Source organism: Podarcis gaigeae (assembly GCF_964106915.1).
Source record: "Podarcis gaigeae genome assembly, chromosome: 6".
NCBI classification, from domain to species: Eukaryota; Metazoa; Chordata; class Lepidosauria; order Squamata; family Lacertidae; genus Podarcis; species Podarcis gaigeae.
In genome coordinates this window covers 48,448,543-48,475,468 of record NC_139682.1, presented here as the reverse complement: position 1 = coordinate 48,475,468, position 26,926 = coordinate 48,448,543, and the positions used below count along the sequence as shown (strand labels likewise).

The 26,926-nt window shown below is 47.1% G+C and overlaps 1 protein-coding gene across 1 annotated transcript; it reads right to left on the bottom strand.

Moving 5' to 3' along the window:
- On the bottom strand, nucleotides 1-25,813 carry CSF1 (colony stimulating factor 1). Its single transcript, XM_083745210.1, has 9 exons — nucleotides 25,040-25,813; nucleotides 19,149-19,280; nucleotides 14,393-14,458; nucleotides 11,806-11,979; nucleotides 10,471-10,636; nucleotides 7,748-8,880; nucleotides 6,086-6,144; nucleotides 5,716-5,774; nucleotides 1-3,602 (listed from the first exon to the last, which is right to left on the bottom strand). The coding sequence occupies exons 2-8, from the start codon at nucleotides 19,272-19,274 to the stop codon at nucleotides 5,717-5,719; spliced, it is 1,782 nt and encodes a 593-aa protein (XP_083601336.1). The 5' UTR covers nucleotides 19,275-19,280; nucleotides 25,040-25,813; the 3' UTR covers nucleotides 1-3,602; nucleotide 5,716.
- Nucleotides 25,814-26,926: the final 1,113 nt, after the last annotated feature.

Here is a 26,926-nt window from a genome sequence, read left to right as displayed (position 1 = left end):
TTTAAAAAGTGTTACACACATTCGTGTTTTTATTATTAAATACAAACTTTCCTATTTTTAAATAAACATTTAAACAGCTTTTTAAAAAAAGTCTTTAATATAAAATATTTCATTGTTTGTAAAAATATATATATAAAAAGAACACAGTCTGAACCAGAATTGCAACTCCATTTTTAAAAAAGGAACTCCTCTTCATTGGTTTTTCCCTATATTAATAAAAAGAGGCAAGGGAAGGGTGGCTGTTAAGGCATTAAGGCCAGATCCTAAGTTTTGCTATGCTGGTGAATAAGTGTGCAAGATGGAACGTGCTGACTGCTGCATCCAAACACCACTGCAAACCTGGCCACAGGGTGCTAAAACAAACAGGGACTGTTCTTCATCTGATGCATGTCAAAAGGTAGTCCTATGCCATGGCTCATTGACCTATACAAGTAGCTAATGCTTGGTCTCTGCCAAAAACAGAGAGGGAACTTGTCTGCTTCTGAGGTGTGAGCAAGCTGCCCATGAGCACTGCAGCTAAACTAGGAGCAAAGAAGGGGTGGCAAATGATGTTTCACTGAAGGCCCCCTTGCTGCAATGCAAGTGCCAGCAGAAACAAAATAAGGCAACTTTTACCACTTTTGCAAGGATCATTGAATTAGCGAGATCAAAATTAGTGTATGCAAGCCCTGAACACCAACCAGGCCATATGCCCTCAGGGTCTCAGAGTGCTGCACACAAACACACACACAGTATAAGGCATAATATGATGCACTGGCACATTGAATAAGAGAGTCACCAGCATTTGGTGCAAACATGGAGGCCTGCTCACATCAATGGAGCAACATACATGGCACGACCAGCCCCTTACAGAGCCTGGCTAGTTGCACCCACACCTTCCTCCAATACAAACAGTTTATCAACATTTCATCCATTACATTAAAGCACAAATGGGGAAAGGCTGCGTCGTTACCCTGAGGCCAGCTCAGCATCGCAGCTACAAGCAGAGATGGAGAAAGCAGGGAGGGCAAGAGGTGAGGCAGATAAGGGCTGCTGGTTGTGGTGAGGACGGATGGAGAAGAGGCATGGAATGGCAAGAGGCTGGACCAGATGCACTCACTCATCGACACTCACTCATTCAATCAATCCAGGGTGGGAATGTTCTCAGCACACGCGAGGCAAAACATGTTAAGTATACAAAGTGCAAGAGCTTCGCTTCACTTCAGAGCTGGGCTGCGGCAACTCCCGTTGGCCCTCTACACATCAGCTCTCCACTACAACATGGAAAGAGATGCACAGGGGAGCAAGGAAAGTGTGGGTCCTTCTGGAGAAAGCCTCTAGTAGCAGCTCCCGGGTCGGCAATTAAGCTTCAGAGCAGAAATACACAATAAACACAGGGTGGTCCCCAAACCCATGATACGTTTGGCACTCTAAATTGAGGGTGTAGCACTGCAGGGGATAGGCAGTGGGTACGGTGGCAGGTAGCCCCCATTAGATTCTCTGCTGAAAATGCCTTCACACCGTTAAAACAACAACAACTTAACCCTTGCCCACCACCCATTTTCTCAAATTTTAAGTAAACCCAGCTGGGAGGAATAGAGCTCGCAGGGGCATCTGGAGGAGAAACAGCAAGTTTATGTTGTTGTTATGTACACCCCAACTATCCAATGTTTCCCTGCAAGTTTCCCCCATGATTCAACTTGGAAAATGTAGGCATGGGAACACAGATTACCAAAGCCCCCAAGTTTCCTAAATTAATTTGTGGAAGGTGAGAGGCGTGGGCCTTAACACTTTCCTTCCATTGGTACAAGAGATCAGGGGTGTGGGGTTGGGGTTGGGGAGTCAACTTCTGTAAAATGGCATAGCTTTGGCAGTTCCAAGGGCCAAGCTCACCTTAGTGGGGAGGCGGGTAACTGAGCAGGGCCAATATATTTAATTTCTGTACTGCTGAACTTCCCTGCAGTGCCCTGCATTGTTCAGCAGGCTCTGGGAAGTGGATAATCTAAACACAGCTGGAAGAGGCTGCATCTCTCCTATGGATATAGTTACAGCTGCAGCCACTTCAGTGCCAGATCTGCTCATGTCCTGACTTACAAGCATCACTTCCTCTCTGGGTCAAGACACAATGCAGGTGGGGTATGGGGAACTGGGAGTGGTGCTATATTCTACATTTTCTGACAATATTACCCGAGTGTGTAACGCACTGGATTTCAGTTGATGGGTTGCATCAGTGATATAAACACATCACTTTTCCCAGGCAGATAAAGGTTGTGGTTATATATCACCCCCAGTATCAGAGGCACGATGCTGGATGCTGGGGAGCAGCAGGAAAGGACTACTCTGCTCACAGCCCACTTGCCAGCTTCCCGTGGGCATCTGGTTGGCTTCTCGGGTCTGATCCAGCAGGGCTCTGCTTATCTGATAAAGACAGAGAGATCCATTCATAAAGCCCTGCTAGAACAGAGATGGGGCAGAATCCCAACAGAACAAGGATTTCTATTTGTGCAATTAACTACCCACCCTTTTCTCCCTTATTCTGCACTGGAGAGTTGGGTGATCCCCAAAACAGATTTTTTTTTTGGGGGGGGGGGGTGCCATTGCACAAGCAGAAATCTTTCCACTGATGGGACAGTTGCTTGGTGCTACATTTATCTAACCCCATTTTTTAAAAAGCCATCTTAAGCTAGGAGTCGTCGTCATAAGACTGTGCTGTATTCCTTATCTAGTCTGCCCTAAAGTGCAACTAAAATCAAATTTTATTAAGTGACCCCTGCTAGTCCTGGTAAAAAGTTAAAAAGTTAAAAGCGGGTCCCATTTTGTAGGTTGGGATTAATAAAAGGGGGTCCCTGGAGTGAAGACATAGAAGGCCACTGGGATAGCAAACTCTCAGATTAAAAGGGAGTTAAAAATGGAGGGTGTTTTGCAGGGGAGGAGGGAAAATGGGTGTCCTTCCTTGGGCTACATTATACACATGGCTTAAAGGCAGGTGGGGAGAGAGTGCCCATTCTCTCTACAGAACCACAACTTGCCATTATTCATATCTATGGGGAGTTATGTCTAGGAAAATATATAGATATAAGGCCCAAGATCCTATGTCTTCTCCAAAGGAGCTGGAAGCCCTGGAAGAGAGTCTTCTTTCCCAGATACATAGCTGTTCAAACGGCAGATTCAACATCCATCTCTGGAGAAGATGTCACCCTTTCCACTCTGGAAGGCAGTAGGGCACAGTGGTTCTTAGAAACTCCCTCTCTCACCATCAGAAGAGGCCTTTTGAAGTCCAAAGTCAGCTTCCAAACAGTTTCCATCCTTCCCACCAAGTTCCAGCTTGCTGTCTGACTGGCAGAAAGAGGGCAGCTTGTAGTTAAGTGTGAAAGCCAACGTTGAATGCCAGGAATAAATATAGCGTCCATTTCCTGATGAATCCCTTTCCGTCGCAAAAAAATTAAAACATGTCTGGGAAGAGAAAACACTCTTCGTGAGAAGGGACTGCAATTGCTTCAGTTCCCAGAGTCCAGTTTGTGTTAATTTCTCCCAGTAGTAACGAGAGGGCTGTCCTTTTAAAAAAGAGGGGCTTACTGCCCAGTCCCCACGTGGCTTGTCATCCCAGAGGGAAAGGGGTCCAGCTGGAAAGAAGAAGACAAACATTACAATGACACAATGTCTAACCACAAGGGGGGCATGTGTGGCTCAAGCATAGGCTTTGCAGGACTCGGCCAAGGCAGATTTCCATTTTAATAATTTTCTCTTCAGGGAAAATTAAAGCAATTTATGAACAGAACACAGTTCATATTTACAATATAACAACAACAAAAATACAACAATAATATTAAAAATCCATTCTCGGCTGACAATCACAACAACAGTAGCACCATAGGAAGGATCAAAGCACTAAGACTACCAATAGGTGGTTTTTTGGTTTTAAATAGAGCCCGATTTTTGACAGCAATATTGCCAGATACACATTTCAAAACTGAGCTAGTTTACTAGCCAAATTTTGCTTGCTTAAAGAGTTTACTCAGTGTTTCTATGAAATGGAGGACTAACTCATAGGATTTTTCTTATTTTGCCTCTTGACAGGTATGAAATTTTCTTACCTTCCCCCCAGTGGGAAGGCAGCTTTGGGAGTGCACTTTTAAACAGGAGAGGAGAAAGTTGAGCAATTATACCTTCACTCCCCATCCCCCACAAGCCCTGAGCTGAGCCTAGTGTCATGTGGGGCTGATCTAAATGAAGCCATGGGAAGCAAATCACAGAACTTCAGGGAAATGTATTCCAAAATCCACACACTGGTACCTCTGGTTACATACTTAATTCATTCCAGAGGTCCGTTCTTAACCTGAAACTGTTCTTAACCTGAAGCACCACTTTAGCTAATGAGGCTTCCTGCTGCTGCTGTGCTGCCACCTTGCAGTTTCTGTTCTCATCCTGAAGCAAAGTTCTTAACCCGAGGTACTATTTCTGGGTTAGCGGAGTCTGTAACCTGAAGTGTATGTAACCCGAAGTACCACTGTATTAGAACTATACCTTTATTAGGTCAACCGAAGTATGTTGACCTAATAAAGGTATAGTTTTTCCCCAGAACTTCCTTCGGGAAGGGGGAGAAGATTTGGCTATCTATCTATCTATCTATCTATCTATCTATCTATCTATCTATCTATCTATCTAATTTGTATACCACCCTTCATCCATAGATCTCAGATGCAACAACAAAAGTCTGCATCTGGCCAAGAGCATTAAACTGGAATGTGGGGAGGAGGAGGCAGCAGACCTTCAAATGAGACTCATTTAGTCTTTGAAGCCGGGCAGGTTTTAATGACCAGCAGCTTTGACTCCGGCACATCCTACGAGGGCCACTTTCTGCTCCCACATTTTACACAAGGGTGACTCCAACCTTTACAACAACAACAAAAGGAAAGTCCTGCAAGCAAGTGGTAGTTCTCTAAGCCATTCCTCAGTCCCCACCCCCAAACCAAGAATGCACCACAAATTGCATAGATCCTTATCTGCGGCTGCCCCCAAGGACAAAGTCACATTCCACTGCACTTAAGACACATTTGCGGGAAACATGTCCCTACGCAGAAAGGAGGTGGTAGGTTGCATGTGCCCAACGGCATTCGGCTGGTCAATAAACCAATTTCTGAGCCCACACACAAAAAACACAGGAACCATGGGGAACCAGATCAGAGGCCCGTCTACTCCAACCTCCCATTTCCAGCAGTTGCCAGCCAGATGCATCTGCCAAGGCACCACATGCCAGGCAAGAAGGTAATAAATAACCTTGCTCTCAGTCTGTCCCCAGTAGCTGGGAATCAGAGGGACGCTGCCTCTGAGTCTAAAGGTCCCATTTCCCCCACGCCCATCCAGATTTGTTTGTGGCAGAAGGATCTGCCTCAGCTCCATCCACAAATACACAACCCCTCTTGGAAAAGAGGGCCAGAGTGGACAGGGAGCTTCTCTCACAGTACTAGAATATGAGATCATTCAGTGAAGCTGCGTGGTGGGAGATTCAAGGTAGGCAGAATGAAAGGAATTCTTCACACAGTGCAGTTACAGCTATGGAATTCGCCTCCAGAAGATGTAGCAATGGCCACCAACTTAGAAGGGGATTAAGACATTCACAGAGGATAAAGCTATCAGTGGCTACTAGTCATGATGGCTAGAAGTCTGGCTGGCCACTGCAGATACAGAATGAGGGAGTGGGTAGCCCTACTGAATCAGATCAAAACCTGTTCTTACCTCATAGTTCCTCCTCCTGTATCTGCAATTCCAGATCCCCCTCCCTTCTATTCAGTGGCCTGGGGGGAAAAGAGAAAAAAAAGGATTAGAAGTCCAACACTGAAGAATAAAAGCAAGAACTGATACATCACGAGACTACATCTCCCTCTGTATGGTAGAAATCCACCTGGCATCTTTTCCTCTCAACAATAGTTGGTGTACCCAATAACTGCATTCTGTGGGGAACAGGCTAAGTTTTCAGACATGGGCTCTACAACTCACAGCAAGATTTGAAGGCTGATGGAATCTCAAGGAATTAGCTATGTGAGAGCAAGGGGCCTATTTCACCCTAGTTATACATCTGAGTTATGCAAACCTTCTGCCTTCTTACCTTCCTTCTTGCCTTTCCAGGTTTCTCTCATTTCTCTGCAGTCGCCTCCTGGCTAGCATCTGCGTGGAAGAAAGGAAATATTTACTACTATAAGGAATGTTGATATGAAGCAAGAGTGAGGTTGCATGGCTAGTATTGTCAAACTGGCTGTGCAGTTTGAGATGCTATGGTTGTTCTAGGACAGGCATAGGCAAACTCCAACTCTCCAGGTGCTTGGTACTACAATTCCCATCATCCCTGACCACTGGTCCTGTTAGCTAGGGGTGATGGGAATTGTAGTCCCAAACACCTGGAGGGCCAGATTTTGCCTATGCCTGTCCTAGGAGGGCAAGCAGGCATGTTGCTCTAGCAAGCTCTCATTGTAGTTTTGAGGGCTAGGAGGCCATCAGTTCACCCACTAACCAGCAACTTTACCAGTTGCTGGTAAAGGCCCATCCCAAGCCCCAAACCCCAAACCCCAGCATAACTGGAATTTCCTTGGGGCAACCTAGTCAGATGGGCAGAGTACAAATAATAAAATTATATTTATTATTTATGCCAATGCCATTAGCATCCATAGAACTGGTGTCACAGACACAAGTGAAGATATGCCACCAGGTTCCTGCCCTGTCTTCCCCTACCATTTTTAACACTTTGCCTTTTAAATCTACTTTTCCCCATAAGAGTTCCATGAACACCATCTCAACCACACTCTTCCTACACCTAAAAAAAAAATCTCTCATGTTCCCCCTGTCGTTACATGAGACAGGGATCTCACCGCAGATGGTGAACAATAAAGGCAGCATTAAAAGAAATCTGCTATTAGGACTGCCTGCCTGAAAGCATAACTAATATTTTAGCATACAAGAAACAACTACATCCCCTTTCCTAAAAGTAGCGATAAGAGTTGACTTTCTGAACATATACACTGACCGCAAGGCAGCTCCACAAATCAAGAGATGCTCTCAGTTTTCTATAGGACTTCTTAAGCAGTAGGCATGAATCAAGCGTGTGCTTGGGAATGGTTAAGCCCTATCCAGAACCGGAAGAGGTGGTCAGTCACCACCGGCAAGATGAAGTACAATGGACCTTGCTGGTCCACTGCTACATATACATTTGGTTCCTGCTGGGAATGGCATCACTTTCAACTCCCAGAAGACTTCCAGTCCATTTAGGCTGGAAAATGTGACCATTGTTACTTAAGACAGAAGAGAGAACTATTTCACAGGAAGGAGAACTAATCCGCTCAACATCACCCATCAAGGACAGCAGCATTCACCCCCAGCACTAGGCTCTTACTGCCAAGAACTCTTCCGGACTTTGTGGTGCAGAGCCACAGAGGTTTTCCCTATAAAAAACATATCTAACTTGTGGCTGTAGAACTGCTTGGATTTTCTGAGATTACATTCAGTTGCAGGACACAGCGACAGTGGGAAGTATGTGCCGGGAGACACATACCCCTTAAGACCTAGCTGGCTAATCCTTCCCCTCATCCCAATAAAAGAAATGCAGATGGATGTTTGCTCACATCCAATAATGTTCTACCCTGAGAGGAGGGAGTGTACTTTGAGTTCAGCCGCTTCTGCCTTCTCCATTGATGTATTCACAAGGTATGATGTATGCCCCACATTTGCAACCCAAAGAGAATAAAGGAGAACAGTTTAAGTCAGGTCTGGACCTTACCCTGGATTTATGGAAGTAGAAGAGCAGGCCACCCACAGCCAACAGGATTCCCAGGACACTGGGTACCACCACATAAGTCACAGCCATCCCTTGGGTATTTCTGGCTTCTGGCTTCTCGCTGTGCTTGTCTGTGTTCGGAGGAATGAAGCTCAGATCAGGGCTGGGACCTGGCATGCTATCCTCCGGCTCCCTGCCCTTGGCTGGGCCCTCTTCTTGTTCCGCTCGTCTCTCTCGGAGCTGGGTGCTGGGCGGTACTCCTGGGGCTCTACCTTGGCTGCCCTCCGCCCCCCAGGAGTAGCTTTCTGGGGGTACCTGCCTGTGAGATGATGGACTGTTTGTCGTCACCACCAATCTAGAAAGCTGTTGTGCAGCAGAGACAGGATCCTCAGAGACAGGGAAGAGTGTGGGGTCACTGGGCGAGAGGGCTGCCCCACTGCCACTGGAGGGCACCCCTGCGCTCTCTGCAGAGTCCAAACTGGCAAGAGACGCCAAAGTTAGGCCAGATGTGCTGCTTGTGTCAGTCATAGCCCAACCAGATACATCCATTTCAGTTGATTGAAGCCACTGCTTTCTGAGGTAGGGTTTGGCTGAGCCAGAGAAAGGGGAAGAATGGGAAGGGAATTCATGGGGCCATGTCTGGCTGCTGCCAGCCCCAGAACCAGGGAGAGGAGACCCTGTCCCCATAGGTTCAATGCTTTTTTGGCTAGAAGGAGGGGGAGAAATGTTTTTGAGCCTGGGGGACCAGGAATCAAAGGTTACGGCTGAGTCCAGGAAGGATGCAATGTTTGTGGACAGAGGGTCAAGTCCCTGGGACACAGCTGCCAACGCTAGTTCTTCTGGCAATGAGGACATGACAGCCTCAGTGCTAGCTACGAAATCCGGGGGTGCTGGAGCTCCTTGGCCCCTTTGGGTGCTCCTAGGCATCCTGGGCCTAGTGCTACCCTGTGACCCGCCTTGAGTCTGCATGGTGCCAGGCTGCATAAAGAGCTGGAGAGTGCTGGCAGCTGCCTCTTTGCTGTCCAGCTGGTCTGCAATGGAAGAGGAGGGCTCAAAGGTTGGAAGGAGAGAAGCTGAGCCTCTGCCACTCATGGGGCTTGTGGCTGGACACGGGCAGTCCTGGTCAGTCACCACACCTGAAAGATCCAGATAAAGAGAAGAGAATGGCCATAGAGTAACCAGCAAGAAGAACAGAATGGATGCTTCAAGCTGAGATCAGCCCCTTCCCTCAAAAATCACCATGCTAAGGCGGGGCAGACCAGTGCCAAAAAAGCAACAAAACAAGTAAATGAAGCAGAGGCAGCAAGGCAACCACAACACTTCCAGGGGACCAATGGATGGAACAAGACACTGCAAGGTCAGCTGGGAACAGCAACTCCCAAGAGCATCACATGCAGCCCAAGATTACTGAGAGCACACAGGATACCAAAGAGGCCAGAGAACCAACTGGAGGAACGGCATTGGATCAAGATGCAGCTAGTTTAGCAAGCCAAAGCAAGGGCAACCACAGCTTCTGCACATGCCTCCATGAGCAGAACAGCAAAGGGAGCAAGCTGGTCAAGCAAGAAGCAGCTGATCAAGCAAGAATCAAGGGAGGAAGCATGGTGCTCCTACTTCGCTGTCCTTCCCAGCATTGCAGGCGATGTGCACATAGGGACAGAACATAGAATATGGACCCAAGAGGAAGACAGCGACTGCATTCTCCACACCGGCAAAACCAAGCACCACTCAGAGAATGGGCAGCGTCATTGTGCCTATTGGACCAGATGAGCAGGCAAACCAAGCTAGGAAGTGGTTCACTTGAGGCCAAAGCACTAAGCCTGACCAAGTGAGCATCTTCTAAAAGGCGGACAATAGGATGGCTTTTTCTTAAGGCTGTTTCTGAGAGTTGCATGTATGTGTATAAGAACATCAACAGCAATGCAGTGTCTTCTCAACTTTGGTCTGCGTAGCCCAGCGCCTCCCTGCCTGGCCAATCTGTTTTGAGGGCCACCACAAGCATGACATCTCCAAACCTCTGCCCTGGCAGAAGATCCCATTTCTGCAGGTCACATATAGACATACTATGCCCAGCCACTTCTGGGATTTCCTCATGGTCTGACCACAAGCAGATAAGACTGTTATTTGTAAAGGTCAGGGTACATCAAGAGGGTACTTTGCATGAGCAAAGAACTTCCAAGGTTAGAAGAAACCCTTCAGACGGGATCTTTGAACAGCCTTTGTCAACACATTTTGAATCTTCTCTTAAGCCATGTGGGGGAAATACATATTTTACTGGGAGAGGGGGAGGTGAAAGCTAAAAGTCCCACTGTGTCCTGATGAGCATGCAGAGGGCCTTGAATTGATTGTTGGACTCTTAACATAGTCAGTTTTGCCCTTGCCACAGATCAAAGAGATAATGCTCATTTCAAAAACATGAAACTTCTGTTGACTTAAGGCTTTAGCAGTTAGTAACCGCACAAACAAGTGTAAATACACAGAAGCACACAAACAGATGCGCACAAATAGCAGCTCTGGAATACCCGGAATGTACCATTTACCTCGGCCTCACCAGTGCACTGACCCCCCCCCCAGATGGCTAGGGCTAACTAATGGCAGCTGTAGCCCCAAACATCTGGACAGCGCCAGTTTGGGAAAAGCCAAGTTAACTTAGAAGCCTCCTGCTCCTCAAATGCTGCCCCAGCAGCTGCCAGGAGATGCAAAAAAACCCCAGAATTTTCTGTTACCTGGAGATGTTGTACTCTTCCCTTCTGAGTCGGAACATTTCTTAAAGACACTGCTGCAATCATGGCTGAAATTTCCTTTGGACAAGATTTCCTTAGCTTTGCTGAAGTACTCATGCACCAGCTTCAGCATCTGCCTTGCAGTCCGGGAGAATGGCCTGGTGCAGTGCTATAAGAGACAAAAAGAGAAAGTAGGGGGGTGGGAATCAATGAGCCACTATCTGAATCTGCCAGAACCAAACAGCCACCATAAAAAATATCTGAGGAGGCATATGCAGCAAGAGGCAGTCACTGTGACCCAGCAAAGGCTATCTGGCTACACAAATCAGGCTTCCAGCACCTCTGAATTCTCAGCGATGGATTCTGAACCTCATTTGGAGAGCACTCAGCAGTGTAAGAGTTTTAAGAGGTCCCAGTAGTGCAGAGAAGAACTTGCATCACTTGTGATGCTGCTAGAACCATCAACAGTTTTCCTCCAGCTGCAGATAACCAGCATAGGTACTGCCTAATTTTTGTTACTGCTGTTATACGTCCCCCGTTTTCTCCAAGGATCTAAAGATTGTGTACATGGTTCTCTCCCCTCCTTTAATCCCCACAATAGCGCTGTAAGGTAGGTTAGGCTATGAGGCAGTGACTGGCCCACAGTCACCCAGTGAGCTTCATGCCCAAATGGGGATTTGAACTCTGGTCTCCCAGGTCCTACTTCAATACTTCACCCACCACACCATACTGGCTCAGTAATTTGGATGGAGGCATCATGGATTAAAACAGTGTTTCCCAACCTTGTGCCTCCAGCTGTTTTTGGACTACAATTCCCATCATCCCTTGCCACTGGTCTTGCTAGTCAGGGATGATGGGAGTTGTAGTTCAAAAACAGCTGGAGGCACAAGGTTGGGAAACACTGGATTAAAACTCCCTCCCCTACATCATGGTCATGATCTGACTCATGGAGTCCTGCACCCCAGAGCTAAAGAAGTGAGTAGCATCATGTGTAGAGCAGCCCTAACAGACTGCTGTTTTCAAATAGAGCGCTCTAGCTCAGGAATGAGGAAGCTGTGGCCCTCCAGATGTTGTGGAACTCCCAACTACCATCAGCTCCTGCCAGCATAGGCAACTGCCAGGAATGATGGGAGCTGTAGTCCAGCAACATCAGAAGGGCCAGAGGGTTCTCCACCCTAGCCAGTAGAGCAAGTGCATACGTCACACAAGTATTGTCAGTCCCCAGCTTCTTTCCCACTTCCATAGAGCGCACGTTTCAGCTGCCATTTAGTCTCCTAAGTCTCACCACAGATCTGTTAGCATCCGTGAGAACTGCAAATCTGATAAGTAAGAGGTTACCTTGCTCTCTTCTTCATCGCTGCTATTAATTTCCATGCAGTCTCCAACTTCTATGTGCCAGTCCTTTACCTCCTTCATTGTGTCAGAGTTCGGAGTATTTTGCTTGAATTCAATACTTTCAAGGATGTTTCTTAGAGGAGAGTATGCTGCTCTGAGAAAGCATTTGGGGTCGTCCTAGAAGGCAACAGGGACAGGTGTCCATCATAGAAAGACTCATGGCTGGTGTCAAAGATCAGCAATGCACGGCATCTACCATCATCAGCCCCCAGTTGCTACTTCTCCTTGTTGGTGCTGCAGATTCCACCTTTCCTCTCCAAACAAGTGAATGGTGGTTAGAGTGAAAAAGAGGAGCAGCTTCTCTTGATCTGGCTTCTCCCTCTGAGTAATTGGATTGGGTCCAGAAGAACAGGCCAAGAGAATGGGCAATAACAGCTTTGATGAACTCCCAAGCAAGGGCTGCTTTAAAATAATTCCCCCAAAGCCTGAAGCCAGCAGAGAAATTTCTCCAAGTGTCCTTCAGGATGAAATAACCCATGAAGCAAACTGAGAGACCACAGGACTTGTACAACATCTTATAAGGGGCTGGGATGGGCAGAAAGACCAAGTCTCCCAAATCCATGACTGGTGACTTAACCACAAGGTCATCTGTGCAGGATTTTAGCTCACACATTCTCTAAATAAGTGAACTCAGGGTTCCTCAGAAGCTTCATCAAAGGTGCTTCAGTAAGATGATCAGGAGTGAGAGACAAGTTGCTGGAAAGGCAGCACATCTTCTGCCATTACCAAACTTCCTCTCAAACAAGCTGTGCCAATACAGCACAGGCATGTGTTTAAATCTCAACAGGCCCAGCCAGAATCCCACAGGAAAAGTGTGTCTGTTCCAGGATATGCCCCAGAACAGGCACAGGCAAACTCAGGCCTCCAGATGTTTTGGTACTACAACTCCCATGATCCCTAGCTAACAGGACCAGTGGTCAAGGATGATGGGAATTGTAGTTCCAAAACATCTGGAGGGCCGAGTTTGCCTATGCCTGCCCCAGAATAATCTATAACAAAATGGAATTATTTGGCAGATACACAGAGGTTCCTCAGCTAAGCTAGTGGCTCAGTTCAACAGTTGAAGTATGGTTTAGAGCACAGGTAGGCAAACTAAGGCCCGGGGGCCAGATCTGGCCCAGTTGCCTTCTAAATCCGGACCATGGATGGTCCGGGAATCAGCGTGTTTTAACATGAGTAGAATGTGCCCTTTTATGTAAAATGCATCTCTGGGTTATTTGTGGGGCATAGGAATTAGTTCATTTCCCCTCCCAAAAAATATAGTCTGGCCCCCCACAAGGTCTGAGGGACAGTGGACCAGCCCTCTGCTGAAAAAGTTTTCCGACTCCTGGTTTAGAGTTTTATGTGTGATGTGCTTGTGCTTGTGTTTGCACAGTTCCTTCTCACCTACAACGGCCACAAGGAAGAGATTGGAAGCACCTGATTCCAAACCAAAGTTCCTCATTTATATCCAAACTCAGGGGAAGTCTGCTTAGTTTAAGCAACGAACAGACAACCAACGAGGATCATAAGACATCATTTGATTCTTAAGATCACGATCATAAGTCAGGATCTTCACCACACCATAATTCCCCTGGGTTTCAACATAAAAGTGGTTGGTTTCCAACCAGAGATGAAAACTTCCAAGGTACTTGTGACTGTGCAAGAAGGAGGGAGGTGTGTGTGTAGGTGGGGGGGGGGAGCACATGAACCTAAGGCTTGCACAGGCTCATAATGCTCAAATCATAGTATAGTATTAAAAACACAAAGAGCTCAAGGTGTCCCCTGAAGGTCATAGAATCATAGAGTTGGAAGAGACCACAAGGGCCATCGAGTCCAACCCCCTGCCAAGCAGGAAACACCATCAGAGCACTCCTGACATATGGTTGTCAAGCCTCTGCTTAAAGACCTCCAAAGAAGGAGACTCCACCACACTCCTTGGCAGCAAATTCCACTGTCAAACAGCTCTTACTGTCAGGAAGTTCTTCCTAATGTTTAGGTGGAATCTTCTTTCTTGTAGTTTGGATCCATTGCTCCGTGTCCGCTGAAAACAGCAGAAAACAACCTTTCTCCCTCCTCTATGTGACATCCTTTTATATATTTGAACATGGCTATCATATCACCCCTTAACCTCCTCTTCTCCAGGCTAAACATGCCCAGCTCCCTTAGCCGTTCCTCATAAGACATCGTTTCCAGGCCTTTGACCATTTTGGTCAAAGGTATGATGTTCAAAGCCACTGTTCTCAACTGGTGGTGGGGAGCCAGCCCAGGCTACAATCCCTCAATGTCCGGCTCTGTTCTCCTCCTCCAGGGCTGTTACTCGGCTGGAATGTGCCCTTAAAATGCAACCACCTTGATGGAAGATGGAGAGTGATGTATTTCTGGCCATTCCCACTTTTTCCTCAGAACATTGCCCAACAGGGATGAAAAATGTCCCGTTCCCCCCCCCCCCACCCCTTGTCTAAACATGAGGCATTCCTTGGTAACACACACCAAGTCCCACAGATGTGTCAGCAGCACAGCAGATGTGTGTCTCACAATTCCAACTCACCAGCTCTCTCTCATCCACATACTCAAAGGACAGCTCACATGAGGGCTTCATCATCTGACTATCAACCTGTAACAAAAAGGCACAGTCAAGTCAAAGCAACTGTAGTGGACTTTTAGTTTAGTTTCCTTCATCAAGGAATCCAGAATACAGGAAAGAATATCCCCACCAGCCTACACTGCTAGGAATATTTTATTGACAAAACAAACCCCTGTGTTGCAAAGAGAAAGTCAGCAATGTCTAGGCAACACAATGATCATGTACATACGCAATAGACAATCTTTATAGACAATCTTCAAACCATAACAAGTACAAAATGAAATCTTTAGTCTCAAAGTCTTTAGTCTTTAGTCTGAAATGAGGTATCAGACTTTGTACGATGAAAGACAAGCTGTGAAGCTTTGTGTATTCAGCAAATATGATGTCCAACACTGAACAGTGATTCCGGATATTGACTACTATTTCATAGAATTCTTCATCAGCGTGGTGGGAGGATATAAAATTGCTTCATAAACCCATCTTATTTCAAATGAATGTATGTAAATGCAAATATCAAATGCAGTCACAGAGATTAGGGTTAGGGGCAGCCAAGTAGTGATAGTATGACAAGATTTAGAAATGAGTGCTTGAGTATCTAAGAACTCTCTTCTTTTTGTGGTTTTGCAGGACTGATAATCCAAGTGCCAACTCTGTCAGCCAGCTGCGTCACTTTGCTGGAAATCTACCGCCTTGGCTACTTGGCCAGCTAAGATTCTGCAAATACATCCAAGCTTCTTTAAAAACAAACAAACCCTCCCCAAAGGTTTCTGGATAAATTTGCTGCATCTCAGCTGACTAAGCAGCTGAGGCAGTGGGGGCTCCCCCATCACATCCACTCAGAAGAGCACATATAGTCTAGATCACAGAGGACACCTGCAATGTGCACCCTGCTATTTTCTGAACTGCAATTTGTTAGAAAACACACACTGCACATTAGAGCAGTAGTGGAAGCATGCGCACAAGCATATTCTGCCCTGACCGGTGTCGGTGCACCAGGGGCACCAAGCTCCATGCTACGAACCAGCAAGAACCATGTTGTGGCCATTGAACCAGCTGTGAGCTTTGCAAATCCTTACCAAAGCAAACAGCTGGCTCTCTTTGCCCAGAGGCAGAAGTCAAGCGTCTACCACCCTGTGCCTTCCAAGTCAAGTGCTGACTCAGCACTTTAGAACACTTTCTCCAGCGATCTCAGCCAGGGAATGATTTGGAGCTTCTGTGGCAGGCCAACACGAGATGGGACTGCCAGGAGGGCATGTCGAACTGGAAACAATTGCTTCATTATCTGGAGAGAGCAGCCGCCAGCAACATTTATTCATCACAGAGAAGCCCAGGCAGAAGCAAGCACAATGAGGGCGGGGGAAGGGGCAAAGTTTAGGTTCACTGCCCTAAAAGACGAGGGAAGCTTATGCAGCAGTAGGAGCATCTCACTTTCAGTTTTGGTTTTACAAACATGATCCCGTTTCCATTTGGCCAAGAGATCACAGGATTTTGGATTCTATAGAACCAAGAAGAACAGCTCTGGGGTCAGCGCAGCAACAGCTAGCTAAACAACCTAATCCTTGGCAGGCAGTACAACATTTTGATTTGCATCCTGGCTTCTTGCACAGAAATTTAAAGGGGCAGCAGCAGAACCTTTAAAAAAAAATATTCCAGCACTTTGCAAGCCAGACCACACATTTTACAGCAGAGCTTTCTCCTGAGCATTTTCTTAAATATGAACAGACTATTTTCATTTCACCTGATGTGCTACAAGATATCTAGGTATTCATCCATTAGTCTCCTAATTAAGGTTTATTGCTCCTTTAAGATAAGCAAAGTACACCAAAAGTAAAAACAGCTTTGCAAAAACCCGAGTTACTTTTTTCAGCTTCGTTTTTAAAAGAGGAAATCATTTAATGGTTGGTGGTTGCAAGCCCAAATTACAGCTAAGTAAGAATCTCAATCGTGGAGCAGTGATCAAATGTTAGCTTTGACCAACTATATCAAATTACTTTTAGCCCAGAAGAGACTTTGTGAAGAGAAGTTTATTTGTACAAGTCAGACACTGTGTTATCACTCTCAAACAAGAGATAATTAGTACCAGTTGTGTCCTTGATTCTACATAGCAATTTAGGTAATGTTAAGGCTTTGGAGCTTTCTCCTCCGGCATCTTCGGAGGCGAAATTAGTGGTATGATTCTAAGACCCTTAATCTCACACCAAAACTCAGTTTCAACCTCACACCCTGACTATTACACATTGTAGATGGCAGTAAAAACCCCTTAATTACTCTGCAATGGCGCTGACCACCTCCACTGCTTGGAAACATCAAGAGAGTGATTTGCTATAGCCTAAAGAATGTACTTGAAATGCATAGTTACTCTTTGATATACCTCAGCAGCTGAAGTGTGCTAAGTGGCAAGCTGTGCGCTGCACGGTGCTTTAGCATTCCTCAACTTGTGTACTAGAGACAGAATGTGCCCATCTAAACAGCCAGAAATTAGCTTTCCAGGGGAGAGAGCTGAATCCTGGAAAGTGACAATACATACAGGTTTTGCTATTCAAGCATAATGCATTCTCAGGAATTTGTTTGTGAAGCGAGCATTTACATAACAAGCAGAAGATTTCCACTGACTCCTGTGGAGGAATTTCTAAGGTGTTCCCAACCACAGAATTTCAACACCCAAATGAAAAAACCCAGGGAAACCTTGCAAAAGGCAAACAAGGAAGGAAACCAAATGCCTTCTTAATTGTCTGATCTCTCCCCCTCCCATCCATCATGGTTTCTGGCAAAACAGCTGTCAATGACGGCAAAACACCAAAAGTTAAAGGCTTGTTTAAATGGCTCCAGCCTTGTATACCAGAAGGAGTGTCTCCAGCCCCATCACCCAGCCCAGATACTGAGGTCCACCTCTGAGAACCTTCTGGCTGTTCCCTCATCACAAGTAGTGAGGTTACAGGCAACCAGGCAGAGGGCCTTCTCGGTAGCCGTGCTTGCCCTGTGGAACGCTCTCCTGTCAGATGTCAGGAAAACCAACAACTATCTGAATATCTGAAGGCAGCCTTGTACAAGGAAGTTTTTAATGTTTGATGTCTTACTGTGTTTAATGTTTTAATTTGTTAGAAGCTGCCCAGAGTGGCTGGGGCAATGAAGTCAGATGGGATTATTATTATTATTATTATTACTGCTGCTGCTGCTGCTTATTTGTTTACAGTCACACAGGTTCAGCTGTTGCGGTATCTGAATCTGTGTTATGTATAGCAAGGTTTGGGTACTAATTCCTCATGTCTGGATAAGTGAACTTTCTGTAACAAGTGTTTGTGTAGTGGGACCTGCATGTACTTCCAACTCATAGCAACAAGCTTTGCAGAAGGCATCTCCCAAAGGCAAAAGGATGGGGACAGCATGTAAGCATTTAATTTTATCTCGCCATTTAATTTCTGAATTTCTCCATAAACACAAGAAAAGGTTTTTAAGGTAGCTGACTAATGTCTTACTATGTCAAGGTGGCAAACCTATTTTTGAGCACAAATCAAGAAATTGTGGCAGGTGAAAGACTTCAGAGTGAGGCTCTTTTTGGAGGACCACCTCAGGCTTTTGTGCCACCCTATGCAGTCTTGTGGGAAGAGGGAGATGCTCTTGATCAGCATCTTTGGAACCAAGACTATTATCTTAGTGCCTAATGCATGTCTGGGCTACAGAATGAGCAAGCTGTTATGCAAACCTAGAAAATGGAAGAGGGTCCAACCAAGGGTTCCGCATAATGCTGCAGGTACAAGAACTGTAAGCTTTGATCCCAAGCCACTCCAGCCTTCTCTCAATATAGTTACACCAATTATTAGATACCACATGCTGCCCTGGTGGGCAGCAAGGCTTATGAGGGTATTTTGATAAGGGGATGGAGAATCTGAGGTCTTCCTAACCTTCTGCAGGAAGTAAACTGCCAGCAGGTCCCATTCCCATAACTGCCAGAACCTCCACACACTTTTCTCAAGTTATCAATCCGTAATCAGGATGCCACAGAGATTCAACAGGGGAAGCGCTGAAATGGGTGTGAGAGAGTGCACACGCACGCACACAGCTGCTCTAAAAGCTCTTTAGCCTGCAAAATCACAGCACTGCATCCAGCTGAACCACCTCCTTAGTAGCATGCTCAGTGTTAACACAACCTCCTCACAATATTGGCTCCATTTATCCCCAATTAAAATGGCACTATTTATCTCAGTTAAAAGCAGTCATTCAACTTCCTTCCACTATGTCTTCTCTACTTTCATTTTCTACCTTCCCCCTTCTCAACTTCTGCCCTTAGGGCAAGAACAGCTTGTGAACAAAGAAACAAACAGTTCCAGGCACGGATGGATTAATATATTTCCTGTTGATTTTTAGTAGTTTTCATGTATTTGCTTAAAAAGGCAAACTGAACAAGATAATCCAGCATCCCAAGACAGACTGAACTAACAAACAGCAGGGGCACTGTCTTCTGTTGACCAAAGGAGCTGGTAACTTTATGCCATCACCACAAGATCTATGTGTATTTTGTTTTGGGCCTAAACCCAGGCTCGTAGTTTGTCTCCCCCCCCCCTCCCAGACAAACCAAAAGTGGTAGGCCAAGAACAAACCTTGGCTTTGGTTTGTGGCTTGTCTGGAGAGGTGCCTCTGCCCAGCATAAGATCCAGGTGATTCATCTTCTGACCCATTCTTTCCTGCCACCTTTGCTGTACTAATTGCAAAAAAAACTCACCAGGTCCAGCAGGCGATTCAGGTGAACATCATGGATTAAGCGGCTGCAACCTCTGTTCTTCTGCTCTGTTCCATGGATAGCGAAGGCCAGAATGAGGAGAAAGGCCGCTGCAATGTGGGAGATCATCTTTTTCTGTGCAACAAATGAGACAGCGTCAGGATTAAACACGGGGGAAGCCTGCACCTTCATGCACCCTCTAGCCTTGTGGACATAAACATAAACCTAAGAAAATATGAGGAGCCCTGCTGGATGAGACCCAAGGCTCATCTAGTCCAACATCCTCCCACCACACACATTGACCAACCAGATGCCTATAGGAAGCTCAGAACCAGGATCCGAGTGCAACCCCTTTCTCCCCATGGTTGCTCCCCAGCAAAAAGTATTCAGAGGCATACCACTGGAGGTAGAACAGAGCAACCATGCTTAGGAGCCAATCCCATGAATTTGTCCAAACCCTTTTTAAACCACCCAGATTGACAGCCATCACTGCATCTTGCAGGAGCAAATCCCATGATTTAACATATGCACAAAGGGACGAAGCAGTTTTCTCTGTCATGAATCTACTTGCCTGATCTCATCTGAACTTGGAAGCTAAGCAGGGTCAGGCCTGGTTAGTACTTGGATGGGAGACCACCTGGGAACACTAAGTGCCACATGGTTCCTGTCAACCTAGATAGCTCAGCATGGTGCTGATAATGCCAAGGTTGGAAATTTGATCCCCATTGGGGCAGATGCTTGCTGGGGTTGGACTAGATCAGGGGTCTGCAACCTTTAAGACAAAAAGAGCCACTTGGACCTGTTTCCAAAGGAAAAAAAACTGGGAGCCGCAAAACTAATGCACGCACCGCCCCCATGTGACGTCACAGCCAGTACAGCGCCCACCACAGTGGGGAGTGTCGGGGCGCACAATGCGCCTCCTCCCCTTGCTAGTATCTGCCCCGGAGCTGTGGCAAAGGTGTAAAAGAGCCACATGTGGCTCCAGAGCCGCGGGTTGCAGACCCCTGGACTAGATGATCCTCAGGATCCCACCAACTCTACAATTCTATGATTTTACCGACATTCAGATTTGTTGGGTGGCCTTTGTTCTAGCATTATGAGAAGGGAAAGAAAACACTATCTGCTTTCTCCTCTCTCATTCAAATTCTGTTTCTGCTCAACATAAATCCACACTACACTGCAAAAATGCATCCCAAAGCATGTATGTCTGGCTGGCCCAGGGATGTGCCTATATTGCTATTTTTAAATATAATGCAGTGTTGTAGAATTTACTTAACTCTTTTTACAAGAGCATCCAGTGCTTTCTCCCCTGCAGTGTGGTCTGCCGCACATTATCCTTCCAAGCCACAAGTGCTGGAGAATCAGTCGCTTCCCCAACTCTGTCCTCTCACTCTTGCCCCCTCCCTGCCAATACCTAACCATGACATCTTACTATAGGGGATTTGAGTTAATTGCTATGTATAGGAATTATTAACAACTTCTGGATAGAGACTTTATAGCTATGACTGCACCTCACGTTTTTTAAATGAAGAGAGATGAGGTTTTAACTATCGTCTCCTTACTTCCTTCCGAGACCCGCATGCTTCGCGCTTTCCCACTAGGCTTTTTGGTGCTGGGACTCTGCCATTATATAAAATAAATAAATACATTACAATTCCACACTTTGGGCATGCCTCCAAAGATAACCGTTTCCTTCTGCCACCCATGGTGACCTGCAGAAACTGCTTCACTTGGGCATCTATTTATGTACAGAGTCTGCACCACAGAGGTGTCCTATTTCTCCACGGATGCTCCCGTTATGTGTAAGAATTAAAACAGAAAGAGGACCCTTCCCAGCAGCTTTGGAAGAGTTAAATCTGGCCTGCAAGCATTCCTTTCCCATTCCTCCCCACACCCCACCGCCTTTTCCTCTTTCTTATTAGGAGAAGGAGAGGTCAGCTGTAGCCAAGCTGGGAATTTCCCAGTTCTTAGGCCTCAGCTGGATTCTGCACATTCAGATAAATATGCCTTTGCCAGTCTGTGACAGCACTGGCTTTTCCCCCCAGGAAGGAAACAAAAACAGCTCTTGCTTCTCCGCAATATGTTGAGATTTTATTGCTCAAATTCTCTCACGATTAATCAGCCTTCTTTTCCTCTTCCAAATTATTTTATCCTCCCTTCATTGCTGTCTCTGTCCCAATCCTCTTTTCTTCCACAGCACCAATTTCCATTTTCCTAAGCAAGGGTCATATGGCCAGAAATTGCCCAGGTGCCACTGGAAGCAAGCAAGTCTCATTTGTCACCCTGAAGCCTTCCCACCTGGAATTTCCCCTTCACATCTTTGGCCATTCCATCAGATCATGAAGGTATTTTCCTTTTCTTTTTAAAGAAGCATTTATCTCTACTTCCTTCCGTAATGCATTTCAGTTCTGGAGCTCAGTGCCAGGAGACACTTCTGCTCACGTTAACAGGCTGAGCAACTGTTTCAGACGGAGGGCAAAACTAAATAGCAAAACTAGGGTGGAGGGCTGTAGTCTAATTTGGGTTCAAGCATCCACCAACTTCCTTGAGGTCATTTTATGTAAGCGTCACATGCTTTCTTTCCCCAAAGCAGCCAACACTGGCCACTGCCATAGATGGAACTTTGCCTTTGTTTCACTACTTCTCTCCCCACCAAAGCGTTCTGGCAGCTCATCTCCAGGAGCTCCCTTGGACAGCTGGGCACTTGGATGATACTCAGCAGTCTGCTAACCAGAGTGCTAACTGCCTTCGCCCACGTAATGTTGATACTGGCCTCCGAGGTCCGGCTCATTGTCTGCGGCAAGGCAGAGACAACCAGTCTCTGGAATTCCCTCCTCGGGAAGGCTTTGCCTAGGACAATGCGGTGGGTATCCTATGGCAGGCAGGAGGGGCTAGTTTGTAACCTTCTCCAGCTTCCTTGTGGTTCTGTTGCAAGGAGAGTTACTCGCAAATAACTTCCAGGGGGAAAACAAGATCTCCATAACCAAAAAGGGTTGCAACCATTGTTTGTTCTACACAGAACTACAAACCCACAAAAATTAATGGACATGACTAACAAAGGTCCATTAAACAGGTGTACTCCAAGTAGAACTTTTAATACTGTGGATTGTATCCAGCACAGAACAAAACCAGTTGTCCAGCCCAATTTGGGTGCAACACACACACACACACACACAGTCAGGGTGTGTGTGATATAAGAGACTAGCAGATGGGGTTTGCCCTACCCTACATCTGCCTCCCTGTCTCTTCTCAAGCAATTGTATTTTGTGTTCCAGCAACAGCTGTGAAGCCTCTGGTGCCACCCTAGCGAGACACTAAACCCACCTTCTGCCTAGTCTGCTCTCATGCTCTTCTTCCACCTAGTCCAGGCCAGCCTTCCCCAACTCAATGTCCTCCAGATGTTTTGGACTACAACTCCAGATGTTTTGGAATGCAGCTCCCATCAGCCCCAGCCAACTGGAGGGCACAGGGGTAGGAAATGCTGGCCCGGGCTTTTCATTCCTCCTTCCTTCCTACTCAAGCGCAGAGTCTCTCCCTGACATGTCCTTGCATGTCCACCCACAGTTTTCCTTGGCATCTTCCATTCCACAGTTTAAAAAAGACACTTTGCTCCCAAGCTCACATGAGCCTCATTCTATGCCATGACATCCATTAGCAAGAAGTCCTGGGAAAGTCCCTCAAATGCACCTAGCTGCCGGTCCAGTCACTGGGCACAGAAAACAGGAAACATGAAAGGAGGGGAGGAGGGAATAATAAAAACATCACACATAAGGTTTGGAAGAGGCTTCGGAGTCATGCTTTGTTTATTTAACCTTGCCCAGTCACAGAAAGCTCTGGAGATTAAAATTTCTATCCCTTCAGCAGGTGAGAGCATGCAGAGCACATTAGGACTTTCCCCAGTATTTCAGTGTAAAACGAAAGACTGTAATCCTCATCTTGGTCAGAATCAAGACATGTTGCTATCAGGGAAGGAGGACAATATTATGCTCCCCAAACACACACACATACACTCCACATAAAGATGCTGACTAGAATGACAGCTGAACCTTCTTCATCACTAGGAACAGGATCTTAACCTCAATTGCATCCAAGGGCACAGAGGAGGATGCATGTATGACACACACAGCTCTGCCCTCAAACACTTCAGTGCGACTCAGCATCTGCTGCCAGTTGCCTCACTCTGCCCAGCGCTAGGGCTGACCCTGCTTGTTCATCCTAAAAACCAAGAGGGAGCATTTAATTGCATTGGGAGATACTGGAAGCCAAGTCTTCCTAGGAGTCCCACCCTCTGAACCAAATGCCCCATCCTCTCACTCCAAAGAAGTGGAGATCTGCAGGAAGGGAAAACAATCTGCTTATGCTTAGAGGGCACTCCTGGTGTTTCTGTGTTGCAGGAGGCCGAGCCCAGCTTCAGACCCAGATCTCAGTGAGCATCCTCTGAATGAGCACCTTCATAAGAGCATCATAAAGCTTCTTCTGCAGCTAGAGCATAGAAAGGCAGAACTGCAAAGCCAGAACACTTGTTACCGGAGGAGAGTAATACACAAGGATCATGTGGGCAGCTCCACTCCAGCCAATATTTGCACTGTTAATGCCTTGTGGCAGATGGCACTGATACAACAACCTGAGGTATTGACAGTGCGGCAAGTTGAAATATCATGCCAGAGGCAACTAAGGCTGCAATCCCAACCGCACTTACCGGATAGTAAGCTCCCTAGTAAGGACTAGGGCTTACTTCCGAGTAGGCATGGGCAGTGGCGTAGCGTGGGGGGTGCAGGGGGGGCCAGCCACACCGGGCGCAACATCTGGGGGTTAGGGTTAGGGGGCGCAAATCCACGGGTTAGGGGGCGCAAATTACTTGCCTTGCCCCGGGTGCTGACAACCCACGCTACGCCACTGGCCATGGGTAGGATTGCACTGTAACTACTCAATGCTATTTAGCCCTGTGCTTGCTCGGGGAGTAGAACCATAGCATCGTGGAGCTGGAAGGAACCCCGGGGTCATCTAGGCCAATCCCCCGCAACGCAGGAATCTCAACTAAAGCATCCAAAACGCCGCGGGCCTTACTTCCGAGAGAACACGCGTCCGAGTTGCGCGGCAGGGTCAGACCTCCACCCCGCCCGCCTCCGAAGCCTGAGATTTATAACCAGCTTGCAGCGTCGGCCGCGCAGAATGACAGGAGAGCGTGCAAGGGAGGTGGGGAGGCGGAGAGCAAGCGGCGCATAACGCAGGGAAGGGAAGCCTCAATACTTGGATCCAGGCAGCGGGTGGGCGCAAAGCAATGCCAAGGGTGCCAACTTGAATGGGGGGGGGCAGGTAAGCTCCACCCTGCATGATCGATCACATGACGGGGCTCACCCATACAATTTGAATGGCAATGCCCATCAACTTGTGGTGGGGGCGGGGGGACCCCTAGACCCCGAGAAATTGGCTCCTATGCCCTATGCACAAACCGGGACACTTGGATGGGAAAAGTTTCTCACACACACGGATCAGCAGCAGCGCTTTGCGCGTTAGCAGCCAAAGCGGAATACCTGGCTGCAAAGTTTGCGCCAAGCCCTGGGGCCCTCCTCGTGTTTGCTGCGGAGTAAAGCGCCGCGTAAACACGCCACACGCCTCGGAGGAGCAGGCTGCGCGGCTGAAAGGGCAGTCACGGACTTACTCGCGAGTAAGCACGCCCGCCACCCCCGTCTCCCAAACGCAATGGAAGGGGATCTGCGCCCTTGGCAACTCCAGACCCTCTTACTTCGGCGGGGGGCTCGTGCTGCTGCCTATCTTGCTAGTCTTATCAACTCGAATATATTTTTGTGGGAGGGGAGAGAGAAGAGACCCGGGCAGTCCCCTCCGGACGGGCTCCGCTTCTCCGTGAAGGGGGTGCCTGGCTCCCTCCTTACCTTGGCCCTGCACGCAGCCCGCTCCGAAAACGCCCCAATCCGTTGCCTTAAGATCCGGGTTGGCGAGAAAGCAGCGTCGGCGGGCGCGCCTTCTTTCCCTCTTGCAGGCTAATCCCGTTTGCAGCAGCGGCGGCCGGCGAAGGGGGCTGGGACTGTGTGCTTTCAGTTCGCGCGAAGCCCAGGAAATGCTGCCTCCGTCCGCTCAGTGCCGCCTGCCTGACTCGTCGGCCTTATAAAGGGCTCCCTCCGGAACATGTGGTTTACGGGAAATCACCTTGGATCGGCGCCACGCTCCCTCCTCTCGACGGGCCCTCCCCCACTTTGTAAAAAAAAAAGAAAAAGCCTCTTTCCCCCCCTTGCGCTGTAGTCCCCTCCCCAGATTTGTCACTGAGAAGCTGCAGAACTAGGAAGCACTTAAAGAAGCCTCTGCTCGACCCCTTCTTGCCTCTTCAGACGACGGGCCTCCTCAGCATCGCGATGCCCGGGTGGGTGTGTTTTCACCTGGGAATTTCCTTCCTATCCCTAACCCAGACGTCCCGAGTCTGGCAAAGACAATATCTCTCTCGTGGGAGCAACAAGTTGCCAAGCCCCATCCGCATATCCCGAATTGCTGCAGTAGAGACTTTCCCCCACGCAATCCAAGGCATGTCCGCTCCGAAGTAAATCCCATTGAGTTCAATGGGGGCTTGCTCTCAGGTTGAGCCGGACGCTGCAGTCCGATAACCGTTTAGTTAAGGCCTGGCTCCTGCAACCTCACCTGTAAAATGAGGATAATAGTGGCCTAGCGCACAGAGAAGGCTTAATAGCAAATCTTGGCAAAGTAACACCTTGCCCATGCTGGATGCACGTGTCTTTGAGTAATGGTTTTGTCTTTTCTGACATTTTTTGGGATTTTTTGCATGCCAGTATTAATTGTTAAATTATCTCTGGCATAACACAATAATCTCTCACACACATCACTTTTGTCATTTTTAAAAAGCACAGGTGTTCATTTGGGGAGTGTCATTTGGGACCCACCCCATGTTCCTGAGCCCCTGGGCCACCAACTACCAGCTGCTGTGCCATCCAAGCTGCCCTTGCCCATCTTCTAAACCAGAAACACTACAGGCACTTCTATAGCCCTTGAAGGCAGAATGGAGACAAAGAGGGCAGCTTGTGCTGTTAAACATAAAAACGGGGTTCTATTTCCAGCTGAGAAACTGCAGGGCAGCCATATGTCACATGCTATGAAATGTAAGCACTTCAAAACCAAAAGTCAGGAAATGGGTCGAGATGGGCACCTGCCATTTGATTAGTGTTGTGGAAACAATGACATGTGGTGGCTGGTCCCCATATTAAAATTCCAGCTGCAGGAAGGAAACAATACTGGGAATTTCCAGCAGATATGTTGCATCCATTTATAGTGAAACTCTCTATGTGTTCAAGAGATTCACTGTGCAGAAGATTCCCACAGGGTGTAGGGTGGTTATTTAGGGTCTGTATTTATTATGCATAAATAAGAGATTTCATATCTGTTTAAAACAAAATGGAACAAAAGTTGTCTTGAACAATTGTACAGATTTAGAAAACAGCAATCATATTAAAACGTTTACAAAGAGTAGCTAAATATCAGCTAATTTGATGGAGGTCCAATGTGCAGGTCAATATATCACTAACCTCCTCCACCTGTTACACCTGTCTATTCTACACCCAATCATTTCCTGTCTAGTAAATATTGGAAGAATGAGATGGAGGTGTATTATGAATCTTTTGTAGCAATGTCAATTTCAACTACATTTGCCAAAATAAAAAAGATAAGTAAGCTTATTGTGGTCCACTTCTCACCAGCTGAGATCATCTTATGCCTCTATATTTACCTTGTACTTCTATGTACTTTCACGATGTGGG

Bases quoted from the DNA above. Each gene is read 5' to 3' on its own strand.
- CSF1 (XM_083745210.1), bottom strand. From the start codon at position 19,274: ATGATCTCCCACATTGCAGCGGCCTTTCTCCTCATTCTGGCCTTCGCT. The intron at 11,980-14,392 runs GTGAGTTGGAAT...GTTGCCTTCTAG, and splicing joins ATGTGGATGAGAGAGAGCTG to GACGACCCCAAATGCTTTCT. The intron at 10,637-11,805 runs GTAACCTCTTAC...TGTCTCTTATAG, and splicing joins GCGATGAAGAAGAGAGCAAG to CACTGCACCAGGCCATTCTC.